Raw genomic sequence first — 17,645 nt, forward strand, 5'->3', positions numbered from 1 at the left:
AATATTTCAAATGGGAAAAATCACTGACATAATTTAGGCTATGCTTCTTTGACTGCAGAAAAAATGAAACCATTTAATTTGCAGTGTTAACTTATGAATTAAATGAAAAACAAGAAATATAGCAAACCAATAACAAAATATTTTACAATAAGAACAAAAGAAAAAATATTAGACAAAATTACAAAATGAATGCTGAGTGATGTTTGACGCTTGATGTTTGGTGTCAGTCGCAAATATTAAACATGTTTTAGGCTGCCATGCATGGCATCTGTGTTTCACTAGCTCCGTTCTCATGGACACCTTTTGTTTGATCTAATTCTGGATATTTCCAGTTGATGACTCAGCCTAAGACGTATGATTAATCCGAAACCGTGTCTACACCAAGAGAACCCAGTTGATGTGGTGACTGTCCACACAGGAAGTGGCACGAGGTGACAAATCTTCTACAGTAACTGATGCCTCCTCCTATCCCAAATCTTTGAAACATGTTATGTGTTGAAAGTGAAACCTAACAAAACAGCGTGCATAAGAAAGCATCTGCACGCTTTCACGAGCTTCAGCAAATGTACGTGATCACAGACTGCACGCTTCCCATCCAAAACAGCTCCCCACCTGAAATTAAATAACCCATGATATAAGATTTTGGCCATATTGCCCATCTAAGTCATTCATTCCACACTATCAACAGGCGCGTCATGTAGGCTACACTTCTTGTACTTCGTTTGGGCACCACGAGGTGTCACTGTGGCCTCGAAGCTTACCCCTTGACTACTCTGGCTCGATTGCTATTCCTGCGGTAAAACACGCCCTCCTCATTACCCTACGGATGAAAAAATGTAGAAATAAATAAATGTGAAAATAAATAAATGTAGAAATAAATAAACGTGGAAATACATAAATAAATAAATACATAAATAAATGCATAAATGTGAAAATAAATAAAACTGGAAATAAATAAATGTATAAATTAATAAAAGAAAAAAAAAATAAATGTGGAAAAAAAAAATACATAAGGAAATAAAATTATAAATAATGATTTATTTTTGCTTTTTTTACATTTCTTAGTACATTTATTTATTTATTTCTAATTACGGCAGCTTTGGCATTCCATACTTCTGCCACCTCAGACTCGATGCTCACACGGGTTGCCAGGTACCACAAAGAATGAGGATAACTGACAATGTTAGGCAACAAGCCTTACGCTGATCAGTTGATTTATCAACTGCAGCTTTTTCGATGGTTGCCAAAGCTTTTAAGGTCAGATACAATCTGCATTCACTGATCCATATTTTTTACTGGTTTCCATGGCTGCAATACGCTGTGTTTTCCGGCATCTGGCAACCCAGGGTGTCGAAATACTATTGGTTAAAGTGGTGGTTGATTGCGATTTCACGTTTTTAATGTTAGTTAATGTGTTATGTTGCTGTTTGAGCATAAACAATATCTGCAAAGTTACGACGCTGAAAGTTCAGTGCAAACGGAGATATCTTCTTTTAAAATTCTGGCAGTTTAATGCCTACAAAAACGACTGGTAAGGGACTACAACGAACGACTCCCTGGGTCCGATACGTCATGGACCCAGATAAACCCTGCCCCCGGGAACACGCAACGAAGGGGGCGAGGCCATGCTGCACTGCTTTAGAGAAGAGGAAGAGAAAACTAGGGGTGCACATAAAATCTATTCCTATATGAATCATGATTCGGTCTTCTTACGATTCTAATGGATTCACAAGTTTCAAAATCATATATTTTAAAGCAGCAGTTCTTAATACTGTTCCTCGCATCGTCCTGCTCTGTCTGCACAAGCTTTGCATCTCTCTCTCTCATTCAGATCGTCAGATCAGCTCCAATAACAAACTGTTCCAATTATACACTTAATTTCACACAGCAATGAGAAGTGTTATACATGCGTGCGGTTGCCATGCTGTATTAAGGCTTTAATTCAGATAAAACCGTATATTAAAAGCTAACAGAAGCAGTTGCACTTACAAATAACAGAGTATCTAAAGGTATGAGACAACAAAAAACATTCCATTAAAAGCCATGCTTGCACAGGTTATGTGTGATCCTCTTCACTAATATCCTCTGCGTCTCATTCGGGCTCAAATGGATAAGCAATATAGACAACACCATTGTTTACAACACAACCGGGACGCATGCCACTGAGCTGAGGGGCGGGACGTTCAGACGAGCACTAGAGGCGGTTTAGCCAATCACAACACACTGGACCAGCTAACCAATCTGAGCCCTTTACATATTTCTGAGGTAGGGGCTTCATAAAACCAGGAAATAATCGGTGCGTTTCTCATAGAAGGGACAGAGGTGTGGAATAAAGGTAAATTATGTGAAAAATAATGTTTTTTTTAAACTAAGCATGAACACATGTTTGACTGCACCCCATAAACACAATCAAGCCTAGAAAAAAAACAGTCAACCACCCCTTTAAATTGGCAGTGGGCAGAATCACACAGATCAAACCAAAACAGACATTCTGACACGGAATACACACTTCAAAGTAGAATAACTGGCTGTAGAATTATTATTATTATTTTATTTTTTTTTGTTTAACTGTTTCCTAAATATCTGCAAATGTATTATGGTATTTGTATGCTTTAGTACAGTCAAAAAATCACATAGTTCTCTTTCTCTTCTCCAAGTGTAATGTGCAGAGGCAACTAAAATGAAAAAATGACTTCTAGTGGCACAGAAATTATGCACTTTTAAATGTACAGTATTTATATTAATTAACCAAACAGTCAAACATTTTATTTGTATATGTATTTATTTTTCTAGCAGTAAATATGCCAGTAAATAAATATGAATATATAATTCTAAACACATTCCAACATTTGTTTATTAGGCAAAACATCAACTTTCTGTGTTTTAGTTGTGTCTGAGATGTGGCTTAGCTGTTACCTCACATACTCTGATATGTTGAGCCGTGGTGCTCAAGTGGATGTTGCCAGTTTGAGTGTGGTTTGTGGCATTTTCTGAAGTCGCTCCCTCTTTTTCTCCATAATATTTATTGTTCTCTCTCCATTGTCCCTCTGCATAAAAAGTAAAATCAAAAATAGTGTTTTAGTTCTGCCAGAAATAAATATGATGATGGCCCAGAGAACATTACACAAACAAGAAATGATAGCATCTCTTCACGCTCTGGTATTGCACATTTCTTTCAAATTTTTCTCCTGGATAGATGGCTTGCCACTTTTCACAACGCTTGATAAATAGCAATTCTGACTTTGTCTTTGACATTTGGCATTTTCAGCAATTACTCCTTGACAGACAGAGATATGAGGGAGGGAAAAGAAACAATTTATGGCATATGTGTTTTGCATTGAGGGCTTTAATACTTACTAGTGGGTGTTACAACGAGGAAAGCTAGAAAAGAGAGGTCTTAATCGTGGCTAAAGAATTGGGCTGGTGAGATAATGGCCACTATTGAGCCACTGTATGCGTTGGAATAATGTAGAAGGGCTTTCTGGACTTGAGTGCAATGGGGCTTGTCAAGTCAAAATTTAAGAAGCTTACATCCAGCTGTGAAAGTGAAATAGGCCATAAAAGTGTTATTGGCGTCATGTGGTGATTTCGCACAGTAGGCCTACTGCTCCAATTCCCAAAGACTTCTAAGCAAGCTAATAGTTCTATTATATTTTTCTACATTCTTTTGAAGCTGATCAGCAAATATCTGAAATGCAAAATGTATTTACTTGTCAACACTGAAAATACTAAGCAATTGTATTGCTTTTTGTCCTGTATTGGATCCCCACCAGCTACTTTTGGCATTTGTAAGAACAGAGACAAGACAGAATATAAATATGAATGTTTAAAATATGATTGTTTTGGATTTTAATTAAAACTATCACTAGAAGATTACAAAGAAGTAAATCTATCACCAGTAGAGTAGATTTTCCTCTGTTTATACATTTTATCTCATGATAGTGAAATACTTTTAAATACTATTAAAATACTATTCTAACTCATGAAATAATATTAAATAAAATGCTAAAAAGTTGTATTTTTATGAAGCTTTGAGGAGAAGGTAGAGCTGTCACCAAATTCTCTTGTTGCTCTTGGCAGCAACACACATCAAGTTTCATGTCTCTAAGATTTGTAAAGAATTGTTTCATGTCTTTGACGTGTTACACTTGAACAGTGTGTTATATCAGAAACCTTTTAATACCTCTTTTCTGACATGGTCTGTGGGTTTTCTGATGAAATCTGATGAAACCTGTAGGAGGATTAGAAATAGTGGAAATCTACTTGGACAGAAATTGAAAACACTGCTAGCAATAAAAAGCAATAAAATATATGAGAATTACATGTCCAACACTATTATTTTAATGATATTTATATACTTTCACGGTATTTTAAATTAACTTAAATTTTTATATTTTAGTTTTATTTTATTTTCAGTTAAAGTTTAAAAAAAGTGCTTTTGTCATTTGTATTTTATTTATTTATATATTTTAATTTTAATTTATATTTATTTCAGTGTTAGTAATTTCAACTTATTTTATTTCAGCTGGTTGCAAAGGCAACACTTCTAAACTTTAATTTCATTTTTGAGTTTTTTAAGTTAAGTTTGAGTTCTTTTATCTAATAATTATATTTTGATTTATTTCAGCTTTATTTCAATCAACTAAAAAAGATTCAAATTGTTTTACTTTCAGCTAACAATTACAACACTGATATCCAAACCATTCAGTCCAAAGATTTTTAGTAAAAACTGTTAGTGGCGTTAAAGGTTTCGGGAAGTAGCTTTAATACTCACTAGTGGGTATTATTAAAGGCATAGTTCCTAAAAAAAAAAATGAAAATTCTGTCATCATCTACTCATCTTTTAAATTGTTCCAAAAATATATGAATATCTATAAACTGTTGAACACAAAAGAAGGTGTTTTGAAAAATGTTGTTAACCAAACAGTTGACGGTAGCCATTGACTTCTATAGTATGGGAAAAATGACTATTAACATAGTTAACATTAACAAATCTTGTTTTAGCAGAAAAAATTATGAGAGTATGAGTAAAAGACAGGACATATGAAACTGGAATGCTTATGAATACTCGCAAGCATCAGTGGGGAACTTGTACCTACAGTAGGTTAATAGATACAGTGAGAAAATTACCAGTGCTGCTTGCTGTTTTTGATCTTCTGTCCTCCAGGAAGATCAGTCCAACAACCTCATGACCACTAGGCTAAACTGCCCTCCAAAACATCACCATACGCTCATAATCGCATGATCCTGTAAATAGATTTGAAATGAGAGGCCAGGAGCAGCATCCGTCTTCAAAGACTATCTCCAGGTCATAGAATGTCTTCCAGGACCTCAAACATTCATTCCCTCCTCCCGGTTCTAACTCATCTCTTCAGGTCGCCTTCCAAAGTTCTGGTGCCAAGTGATAAAATCCTCTCATCCACTCATTCATGAAGAGGCTGGTCACCATGGACACCCCACATCCACTTCCATAACAACCTGGAGTGCAGATGCTGTCACCACAGAGTCCTTAGACTGGGTTAGACTGTAAAACATTAAATCAAAATTGACCTTTCAAGTGACTAGTTGATCACACCCATACAAATGTCTTCCTTCTGTAATGCCTCACAATAAGGTTAAATTTGTTGAAGACTAGTTACATAAACTAGGAAAAAAAATGAAAGCATTTATTGATGTTGTATAATATTATTTTGATATACTGGTCATATGATTTCTTAGTTCATATTAGATACTTAAATATAGATAGATTAAAGGCTAAAGGTACCTAATGCATTGAATGCATAACAAATGTTATGAAATTGCATGATTCGTCAGAATAGGTACTTCTATAAATATTCTATTTCAATCAAAAAGTACATCACATTACAGTAATAAAATTGTTTGTGAATACCTTTTCATGTTTAATGTACTGTATGTGCTTTTGTGTTGAGTAGTCAGCATCAATAGTGAGGTTCAATCAGGTCATTTTCAGTTAAAACAACAAATATTTAAACTTCTCAAAACATTTCAGTGCTGGAAGGTGAAAGAAATTCCTTATAACCTGAGATAACAAGCTTAGAATGTAATTACATCCGAGCAATGCAATATCCAGTTGGTGACCTTTCAAAACTGTGCAGTTTTAACTACCAGATTTATCCTTGTTAACAAATATAGGCATTTGCAAATAGTTTTATAAGATATAAAACAATAATTTTAGAAATAACATAGGTTAATGTGCCTCTACCTACCAAAAAAACAAAAAACAAACAAACTATGCATAACAATTAACTGCAGTTTCCGTAAAAAAACAACATTTTTTTCATAAAAATTATTATTACTGGGGATTATCAATTAAAAAAAGACTGCACAATCACATCGTGATTTTGATGTCGAGAACGCTTTTATCATAGTGCATTTGTAAACCAATACATTTTTATGTTTGCATCACATAATTATCTCCATACGGCTTTCCTGATGTAAACTTGCTTGGTAGCTCACCTGGTACAGCGATGCAAAGTGCTCAGATACGAGTCCTGTGAAACTTGAGTCACAATAAATCAGCTCAAAGACTTGTTGAAGCATGCAAAAATGGCATTTCGGATAAAAATGAACATGTTTTCCGCACCAATCACTGGACATTTCACTGAAAGTAGCGCAAAACATGCAAGAAGCAATGCCACTGGTTTTCTCTGATGAGGTTGAAGGTATTTTTGAAAGCGTGTATATTTCTTAGCTTACATGACATGAGAAAATTGCAACTTTAAACACAGGGCTTGATGTAAGTGATGTTGACACAGAAAATAAATGTTTTGTGCTTATTATATTGAGGTGCAAAAACATGCACCTGCAATGTATTTCACTTTCACAGCCTTTGAATGAAAAATAAACTAACATTCATTGACAGCTGATCCATTCCAGTGCATATCTGCAGTGTTTAATTTTAAATAACATCTTATAATTTGATGAACACATCCTTTCACGTCACATCGTTATTAGCGTGACATGATTAGCTGTGATACAGTAATGTTTAATGAAGGGTGATGTTCTAACAAGTCAAATAATTTGGAATTAACCTATTATAACATTCATTTTCATTCTGACACACTGGCTAATTTAACTCATTTGCACAACATCAGTTGACTTAAGACATTCTCAGTCATGTCTTAGCAGTTAGCGTATGTGTTCTGGCACGTTAAACCAGAGTCCTATTGAGGGCAACACTGGTTTGGGTCATTTCCTATAACAGTTCCTGTCACTATAGGTGTCCAAAACGGCAAAAACTGTTTACTTTTTGTGTATCATTGCTAATCTTAACATAGCATTGCTAGCCTTAGCCTGTCTGTGGTAGGTGGTAAGTTTTTCAGCCTCGCAAACGTTTAAGGTAACCCTTGGAGTCCAGTTAGCTAACAGCTAAACTAGTGTAGCTAATTTCATTCACTCTCTTGCAGGTTCACCATTCAGAGATGAGATCACGTTAGGCGTACTGCAGCTGCAAGAGAACAACAGATTAGAAATCCTAAAGCGCCGATGGTGGGAAGGTGGAAAGTGTCCTAAAGAAGAAGACCATCGAGCCAAAGGTGAGTGAAACGCTGTTATTTTACTCATTAGCACCTCAACATTACATATCGTTCTGTTACTGTACATCCTGATACCAACAGTACTGGCATTTTAATATATGGTTCTGGTAATACCCTGCATGTGTGTGTCACTGGGACAAATGTATTCATTTTGTCCTATAGTTTTTCATCCTTTTATCCTGTAGATGAATACTAAAACCTGATGAATGTCTTCGCAGTAAAAGAATGTAAGGCAACCAAAGGTTCCTTATCTCCACAGGTGAACAGGGTAAAAATAAATAGGGTAAATATAACTAATAGATATCACCATGCATTCACCAGTTCACAGTACATTAAGATTTAAGTTTTATATATAAACATATGTTTAAATATGCAAATAAGGCATGATATATTTCCAGAACAGAAATCTAAACAATGGATAAAGCCAGGTTTCAAATTCTTGTTACATTTTGTTGACGTACAGTACAACAAATATATCTCTTTTATCTCCGATTCACACCATAAATCAGAAAACACAGTCAACAATAAATACATTTTCACCATGTCTTTAGGAATAAAATGTTATATAAATCAAGCAACTGATATGTGGATAAACCTCTCTGTGAAAACATTCAGAATATAGATAGAATAAAACTGTCATGTTTGGTATACGTTAGAGCTATTGACATGGAGATTTCTGGCTTAGTGTATGAGAAAAAAACTTATTTTGAGACAACAGCCTTTACAATTTAGTGTAATTTAAATCTACAGGCACAAATAGATAAAGTGTCATAAAATAAACACTTAATGTGCATTTAGGATGTTTTATTTTCACTAGTCTGAAAGATGGAAGCAAAAGAGCCCAAAACCTCATAATAGACCAGTGCATGGAAAAACAATGCTTTTGCCTGAAGCATCTTGCCTTAATATTTTATGTCTAACAATACCAATAGTTGTATTTTTGGATTAGAAGTGGATATATATGAATACACAAGGGCTCTCTCAGATCATCCTGGAAAACCTGATAATATCAGAGATTTTCACAACTGTGCTTTCCAGGCCTGGTGAAGTCCTGAATATTAATTAAATCTTAAAAGGTAATGGAAGTTTTTCTAGATATGGTCATTTCTAAAGAATTTGTTTGGTTATAAATGACTATTTGTGAATGCAATCTGCAATGTCACCAAATTGATTTTTATAAACAAACGTGGATAATAGAAATTCATTGGTCATAAAGTACGGGAATCCTGAATTTTTGCATGGTATGATTCGTTTACCTGGCTGCCTTACCTAACCTACCTAAAGTATATCTGCTCTTCAAATAAACATCTATTTGTGTGAAATATAAAAAATGAGATTTGCTCAAATCACACAAACAGTGGCAGTGTGAATAGTTGGTTTCCTGTCGCTCTCAATATTGTTATAATATTGCATATAGGATGTACTACATCCATCTGATTCAAATGACTCTGCCAACACTATGAGTGTTTATTTATTTGGTCTGGTGAAATTTGCATTCTGTGTATTGTAGACTCATGCTGGCCCAGGGGGAATGGAGGGAAAATGGTAGCTATTTGGTCCACAGGCATGAACACACGTGTGCCTGTGTGTGTAATTTCTCTAGTGTGGTTCGCAAACCTTGTATATTCACCAGAAAGTGACATTTACAGTCTCTCAGGATTATTTACAGGTCTGCAAGAAAATGTCAAATAATATGAGCTCTGATTTTGTGATTCTGCTAAACGTAGAATTCCTTTTATTCTTGCACACAAAAAAAGTTTTTAGTTGGTGTTTCTTTGCAAGTGAATTAATTAATAGTATCGCTGGCAACTAAACCACCTGAATCCTGCTTAAGGGAAGTGAAAATCCCTGTCTCCTCTTAGTTGTTGATGCTTCAGGATTCAAATTTTAATGGTGACCCAACACACAACAGAAGTTGATTATCATACAAAATCAAACAAGTTCGTGTTAATAGAAATAAATGTCTAAATTATCATTATTATTATAATCAATTCATTTAAACAAATCATTTCTGCTTTGTTTTTAGTTTTTAAAAACAGAGAAATTAAAATATTCTTCTCAAACCACCTGGCTTCATGCTTCCGCTTGATAACTCTTAGGAATACAACCTACACCCACCTACATCTCTGAAATATAGTTTAATAGGATCCCTCTGGAATCCTGCGGGAATGCAGATCTCTAATTAGATCCACAGTGTGTGTGTGTGGAAGGCCGTTTTTGTGTTACTCACATTGCCGTGTTTTTCCTTCAGGTCTAGGTATGGAGAATATCGGCGGGATATTCGTGGTGCTGATATGTGGACTCATAATAGCTGTTTTTGTAGCCATTATGGAATTTGTGTGGTCCACACGCCGCTCGGCCGAGACAGATGAGGTACGCCCTCACTCCTGCCCCATCCGAAACCACAGACACTCACGAGTAGGTCACGACGCCAACCAGTCAAGCTGTCTGTGTTTGTGATATAACTGTTCCATAGCTTTCTCACAGTGTAACGATCATATTTCTGCAGCTCAAACATGGCTCTAGCAGTGACAAGGTCATGGGTTTGATTCCCAGAAATGATAAAATGTATATGCAGTGTGTGCTTGCATATAGGTTGCTTTGAATAAAAGCATCTGCCAGATTCATTAATGTAAATTTAGGGACAAGTTGAGTGCTTTTATAGACCATTTTAGTACTTTTGGTTAATTAAATGGAAAATTGAACAATTTTGAGACTGAAGTGCAATGCTTATGGGCACAATGATGGATCACAGCCTTTATGAGTTCCACAAGATTTGAGAACATATTTTATCCGTTTTGTTTTAGACAAATGGAGAAAATAAAGATGTAGTTGTTCTGGTTCTGAAAACTCTACATTGCACAAAACGTTATTCAGTGCAGGTTATTTCTGTAGGTCAAGTGGCAAAGCATGCCATTAGCAACAGCAATTAATGTTATATGTATCTTGAATGCATTGTAAGTCGCTATAAAATGATCTATCAAATGCATACATTTAATTTTTTTACATTCATTTATTAGTCCAGCGAATAGATAAACCCCTAACTCAACTAGGAGACCGTGGCCCACTACGGGTCCTCGGCAAACTTCCAAGGTGGCCTCAAGATTAAGCATTAAAATAGGCTGAAACAACTAATGGTCAAGATATTTCTTATTTTAATTCACCCCCTCTTTGAAGAACCAGGATTTTTTTTTTTGTCTTGAAAAACAAGGATATATGTGATCCTGGACCACAAAAGTCGCTGGAGTATATTATAGCAATAGCCAAAAATACATTGTATGGGTCAGAATTATTGATTTTTTTTATGTCATCATTAGGACATTAAGTAAAGATCATGTTCCATGAAGATACTTTTGTAAATTTCCTACTGTACATTGCTAAGAACATAATTTAGACAACTTTAAAGGCCAAATGTATCTCGGCCAAATATTGTCCAATATCAATGGAAAGCTTACTTATTCAGCTTTCAGATTATGTATAAATCTCAATTTTTAAAAATTGACCCCTTATGACCTGTGTTGTGGTCCAGGGTCACATCTGAAGTTGCCTAATTCTAAAATAGAACAGGTAGTCACGTAAATTTAAATCCTTATAATTCCATGAATATTTTAACATATTTTATAACTATAAATTGATGCCATGCTCAAAATATTTTAGAAAATGTTAGTGAAAATAGTTTTACAAATCCTTATGAAATCAATAACAAGCAGCTGGATGAGTCATTGGGCCTTCAAATGTTGTTGTGCACAATGAGGGCTCTTGAAGTGAAAAAGGTGGAGAACCACTGCCCTAACTTTCAGTATGAGATACGAATAGCAATGCCCACTTCAGATAATTGAGCAAATGATGTTCTGTTTTCACTTTACTCCTGTCCATTTTCATTTAGTCTTTTTCCTTATATATTTCCTTCCTGACTCTCTTTCCTCTCTCTTCCTCTTTGATCCTCACTAAGGTGTCAGTATGTCAGGAAATGATGACTGAATTCAGAAATGTTATCTCCTGTAAAAAGAACTCTCATTTGCGGCGCCGACGGCCCCTCTCGTCCCAGGGCATCCTCCGGCACCCAGCCCGTCTCCCTTTAGGAGCTCCCCGTCAGATGCGGCTCGTGAGGGAGATGCGTCTCAGCAACGGCAAACTCTACAGCGGGACAGGACCGTTAACCAGCGGCACTGCTGGACCGGGACCTGGCGGGGGCGCTGCGGAAATGGGCCCGGGCCCTCAGCGACTGCTGGAGGACCCTCTCAGTGCCAGCGTCCCCAGTAGCGCACCCGCTCTGGTCCCCACGGCGGCGCCCCGTGGCTGCACACACGTGCGGGTATGCCAGGAGTGCCGGCGCATCCAGAGCCTTCGCTCCACATCATCTTGCTCACGCATCTCGCCGCTGGCTTCCGCCACGTCCTCTCTCCCGCGTTTGCCGCCGCCACCCCCCTCCTCCACCTCCAATACTAACACCGACAGCGAGGGAGGAGGCTCGGGCAGCCCATGCAGGGCCAAACCCATGCCCCCTCCAAGGCCGCTGCCGCCCACTAAAACTCCCTCTACCGATCTCCTCTGCAAGCAGGACTGAGACCGAGAGTAAGGAAATTTTTGTCGGGACAAAAATTTTATGTAAATGAGTGCTGGAGGACAGATGGAAAGACTCAGCCCACGCCTCCAGTCAAAGTGACCTCTGGGATACTGAAAATAAAGGCCATTTTTGGATGCAAATTTACATTAATGGACACTGAGTGAGTGAAAGAAAGATGATTCATTCAATTGCTTGCTGTCCAAGCGTCCGGTTTTAACACCACGTCTTACAGCGGCGCTCAGAAAGCCAGTGAGGATTGGCATGCTGTTGAGACTATGTAATGCATATCCCGTGAAAGTATGCTATGCAACATGTCATAGAGGGAAACGCGGAGGAAAACTATGAGGACAGCTGTTAGTTTTGCATAGACGTGCGGATCTTCTCCACTGCTTTGTGATTGGGGACTACGCTCCTGTGAGAGGACGATAGAATCTGTACCTAAAATGTGTGCACGTTGAACTGAAATGACTTTGGTGCAAATACAGATTTTTTTTTTTTTTTTTTTCTTTAAATAAGGGGGGAGGGTTACAATTCATTTGTATTCCTGAATGTCTCTTGCTTGTTTTCCTTTCTAGCTTTTTCTTTGGTTTCATTCTTTCTTTTTTTGAATGATACCTGTTTTTTTCCCTCTTGTTAATTTCTCTGAAGACAAAGTATATAGATTTTTGTACGTTTTTGGGGGAGTTTTTGTGGTCAGGAATTGGTTTACCTCTTCTTAAACCTCTACGCACCTGGTTTCAGTCTCTCATCTTCTGTCTTAAAACACCAACCGTTAAAGGTTAAAATCAACATGAAAAGCATTAAAAACCCAGTTTACTTCCATAATGTGACATATTTCCAGGTAAAACAGGATATTCAAGGAGGAATATGTAGGGTGGGATTTTATCCATCAACAATTGATTGGATCTCGCAAAATGTGAGCGTTCCAGATCTGAATATCATTGGATTGTGGAGTTCAAGATTCACCCTTTGAGACCGTCTCAGCAAATCCCAGTGGTAACATTGCTTTCCAAATCTATACTTAAATCTATACTTTATTTGCTATTTTTGCCATAACCTTCATTGTATTATTGTTAACTGTCATTGAATTACTGTGTTAATTATTGGCAAGCTTTTAGAAAGGCTGCATTACTGAACTTAATACAGTAATCTACAATAATACCAATTTGGCTGTTGGTTAATACTAACAACCTCGATGATGTCAAGCGAGTTATTTCAGAAGCAAGAAAGTTAATTTTTTAGCATTTTCCCTAACATACACTGGTGAATCGTTCACAATAAGACCAGGAATGTGTGTGTAAAGAAACTAAATAGGATCAGCTTCAATTTCATGTTGACTTTAACAAGCTGCCCGTCAATATTTGCAATTCGCGAGGACACTGAGAAACATTTTTCATCCCTGGAACAATGACAAGAATAACAACAAGACGAGACAGAAAACCCTTTGTGCACCTGAAGGGGCATTTATCTGATTATGTGAGAGGACAATTAATGATGTTTTTCATTACAGAACTAAATGATGAGCCTCTATCATGAATGGTTTGTTGAAGTGTATAGAAGTTGCTGTCTGGGTGCTTGTTGAGATGCCAATATCCATTTATATCCAAAGTGTAAACATAGCAGCCCTGTTTAGAATCTGCAGCGTTATAGCATTCGTATGTTGGTGCTTTATGATTGTGTGTGAGAGTGAGTCCGTTTGTGTCAAGGGAGATGAAAATGTGATAATCATTTTTTAATCAAAGCTGATTTTTTTATTTCTCATTCATTTTCAAAGATTTCTATACCAGTGCTTGAAGAATCACTCCCACAATGAAGAAAATAAGGCAAATGATTCAGATTATATTGTTATTAATATTCCAATAAAACTGTGGGGTAATGTAGGAGGGCTGTTGCCCTCTTTCGTTAAATATATAGACACATGTTTGGAATAAAACGGTGATTCAAACTGTGACTTTCGCCCCTTGATGTTTCTGTTAGTTGATAATCTGGTTTGACCCCTGCTAGATGCCTAGCAGTACACACATCACGTGAATTAAGTTATTTGCAATTGTCCAATTTAATATTAATAATTGAATTAATTGTTCATTTATGATGCACCTTGTTAGCTTGTCCCTGCAATTGTTGATCAGTTAGTACATGTAAGAAAAATATCTAGAAAAAGTCATTTTAAATAGTAAAATAGTATTTGTTGCTGAGTTTTGATGCAGTGACACAATTTTGCATTGTGATTACTTGATGATGTCATTGCGCAATAACATCACAACATCATTTACCAAGTTTTAGCAACAAATTGACTTTCCTAGCAACTTCCCCTGAAAATTAGTTGCCAACACTGACTCCACATAGCCTCATATTCCTGTCATATTCCAGTGCAAGTAATGTTTTAACCGTGAATATTTCATTATACAGAAGCTATTATAGTAGCAAATTGTTTCTAATAGTGCCTGGGTGTTTTTAGAGGTCTCCTACAAATCATTTTATCTTTCTTGCTGCTATCGTGACAGCAGGAAGTCGCTAGTATGTTTACTGAAATGTTTACATGACGTGAACGCAGCTTAAACGTTATACATGTTCTGATTACCTGTGTTTGTATCATGCCGTGCAGCTTTTTCGGCTTTCATTGTGGATAGACAAATTACTTGCATCTCGCCTTGTTAGGACACAATTGTTGTGTTGAATGTTACAGCTATCTCTTTGTATATTGTACATAATCTGATGTATCTATTATGTTTAACAATTAAATGTTTAAGCATTCTTAGAAGGACAAGCGCAGGTGAGTCAAGGTGAGTCACACTACACTTCACACGTGTTTTTAACAAAATATATGCAGACAGTAGCCTGATGTTACTGAACTGTTAAACATCATTTAAGATTAAGAATTCAACAGGACAGATGATATCAAAGCATTCCCAACCTGACATTTGCTTCTGAATTACATAAGGGCAGCCAAAGGGATATGATAAGATGACTAAACAGAGCAGATGTCCTGCTTTTTGTCCTTTTACATGCAACAGAGAAACGGTGAAATAATCTGTACAAAGCTGCCTTCCAGTGGTTGACAGAAGCATTACCTGAGAATAGTGGCTTCATCAAGATGTTCACAGGAGAATGCAGTATGTTTATGGGATGTTCTAGCCTGGGTGTCTGGGGTAAAATTAGGGCAGCAAAATGAGAAAACATGGGAAGAAGCACAGACTGTGAGTTCAAATGAAATGAGCAACACTGGCTTAAAGGAAAGTACAGAACAGGACAAAATGAGAATCTATTTTTAAACAATGTCTTCTAGTCCTAGTGAAAGGGTAAGAACGTTACAGAGAGGGATGCTGTAATCATGCATTTAAAATATTTAACCTTAAATGTGTCATGCCCCGCACATGGTCCCTAACATTATAGTCAAGTGGATTTTTAATTAAATTCCAAAAAAATCAAAATGCACAATTTTTGCATGTAAAATGGTGAAACGCTGTGGCTGAAATCATTCATGTACACGTCTAAATTTGGTCAGCCTAATTAAGTTGCAAGTTCCACAGCTTTAAAATGAAAGTTCTGAAATCATTTACAAGTCAAAGAAAATTCATTTTCATCTTCAGTTTTAGAAAATGAAACAATAGGCTTAAGTTAGGACTCTCACTGGAAATTTTACAGTTGCATTAAAATTAAGTAATTAAAGAGTGTCTTCCCTGTTTGGTCATGTTGTATCTTGTTTTGGACACCAAATGAGCCTGAACTGTCCCTAGTCCCCCCTCCAAAGACACAAATGCACGATGTCCCTGATGTACATGGCGAAAGTGATTAAAACCGATTTCTTTATAGTATTTCTATAGTTGACATTTCTGAATATTGCATACTATTTTTAACAGTAAGTAGGATTTTCTCCTTGTTTGAATCATGATTAATTTATAAGAAAACATCTTAAATTTGAAATAATGATCCTTCAGTGCATAGAAAAGTCAATTAAAGGAGTAATTTCTCATAAAATTGTCCTAAAACCATGGCATTGCATTATACGTTATTATTCCTTAAACAAGCCGTCATCTGACAGTATCTTGTAAAACTATATATAGTAATATAGTAAACAACTTACAGCTGGGCAAGAATTTACCTGAAGACAAAATTATTATTAGTCTATACTGACAGCTTTCAGCACTACATATTTCAAAATATGTATCAACTTGATTGTTTTCCCCCTGAAGGTTAAAAAATGTCTAATTTAGGGCCCTGCACTAGATAAGAAAACATGTGATGGCAAGTCAAATCACTCAGTTCCCATATGCAACACCCCTGGGCAGTTATTAGCTAGAGGTAGACATAAATTAGAAAAAGGTAGAAAATTGTGTTATCTTAAGATAATTGTTTTTCAGTTTCAGCTCACTCTTGAGCAGACCGACTGCCAGCAGTGTTGTTGCTCTGTCATTCAGCTCTCCAGGGTATCGTTGTAAGAAGTATGAACACCTGTAAAGCTTCATAGTCGGCCGTGTATTTCAAAGGCATCTGTCTCTGTAAGGTGTTCTCGCAGAATCACACACAAGCCCAGCTGCGCGTTCTTTGACTGCAGGATGGATGAGGAAAGAGAGCAAAATGTGGCAGTGGGCGAATACAGACAAACCCTTAAATGTTCCTATGCAAAGAATAGGAAATTAAAAATATTTAAAGCCCCAAAGCATCTTGAGAGCATGTTTAAACAGACAGCTAGAGGTAAAACACAAGGGCCGTCACATTTTCTCATGATTTCACAATAGTAACGTAAGAGAGAACAGATGTTAATGCAACCCGAATTCTGGACATGTTGGGATGGTTTTTAAATTTGAATAAAATGAAACCTAAAAGACTTGTAAATCTCATGAGCCAATATTTTATTCACAATAAATAGAGAACATAAATGTTTAAACTGAGAAACTTTAGCTCATTTAGTGGATAAGTGTAATTTCAAATTTGATGCTACAGGTCTCAAAAAAATTGGCACGGGAGCAACAAAGGGCTTAAAAAGCAAGAAATTTGAAAAAGATTCAGCTGGGAGAACATCTAGTAACTAATTAAGTTAATTGACATCAGGTCTGTAACATGATTAGCTATAAAAGGGATGTCTTAGAGAGGCAGAGTCTCTCAGAGGGCAGAGGCTCTCCAGTCTGTGAAAGTGTTTAAAAAGATTGTGGAATACTTTAAAAAAACGTTCCTCAATGTCAAATTGCAAAGGCTTTGCAAATCTCATCATCTACAGTGCATAACATCATCAAAAGATTCAGAGAAACTGGAGAAATCTCTGTGCGTAAGGGACAAGGCCCTCAGACGACACTGCATCACTCATCGCATGATTCTGTCATTGACATTACTAAATGGGCCCAGGAATACTCCCAGAAACCACTGTCGGTAAACACAATCCACCGTGCCATCTGCAGATGTTATCTAAAGCTCTATCATGCAAAAAGGAAGCCATATGTGAACATGGTCCAGAAGTGCCATCGTGTCCTGTGGGCCAAGGCTCATTTAAAATGGAGTGTTTCAAAGTGGAAAAGTGTTCTATG

At 36.6% G+C, this 17,645-nt stretch overlaps 1 protein-coding gene across 1 annotated transcript in view; it reads left to right on the plus strand.

Moving 5' to 3' along the window:
• Window positions 1–14,067, plus strand: part of LOC306847467 (glutamate receptor ionotropic, kainate 5-like) — a gene marked incomplete at its 5' end in the record, with an annotated part of 48,988 nt that extends 34,921 nt beyond the window's left edge. The window contains 3 exons of the mRNA XM_079381412.1: window positions 7,428–7,556; window positions 9,808–9,974; window positions 11,509–14,067. Of these exons, the coding sequence (XP_079237538.1) occupies window positions 7,428–7,556; window positions 9,808–9,974; window positions 11,509–12,123 (911 nt within the window). The 3' untranslated portion in view covers window positions 12,124–14,067. The remainder of the gene's footprint in view (window positions 1–7,427; window positions 7,557–9,807; window positions 9,975–11,508) is intronic.
• Between the last annotated feature and the right edge of the window lie 3,578 nt (window positions 14,068–17,645).

This window comes from Barbus barbus, assembly GCF_936440315.1.
Source record: "Barbus barbus genome assembly, chromosome: 27".
Classification (NCBI taxonomy): Eukaryota; Metazoa; Chordata; class Actinopteri; order Cypriniformes; family Cyprinidae; genus Barbus; species Barbus barbus.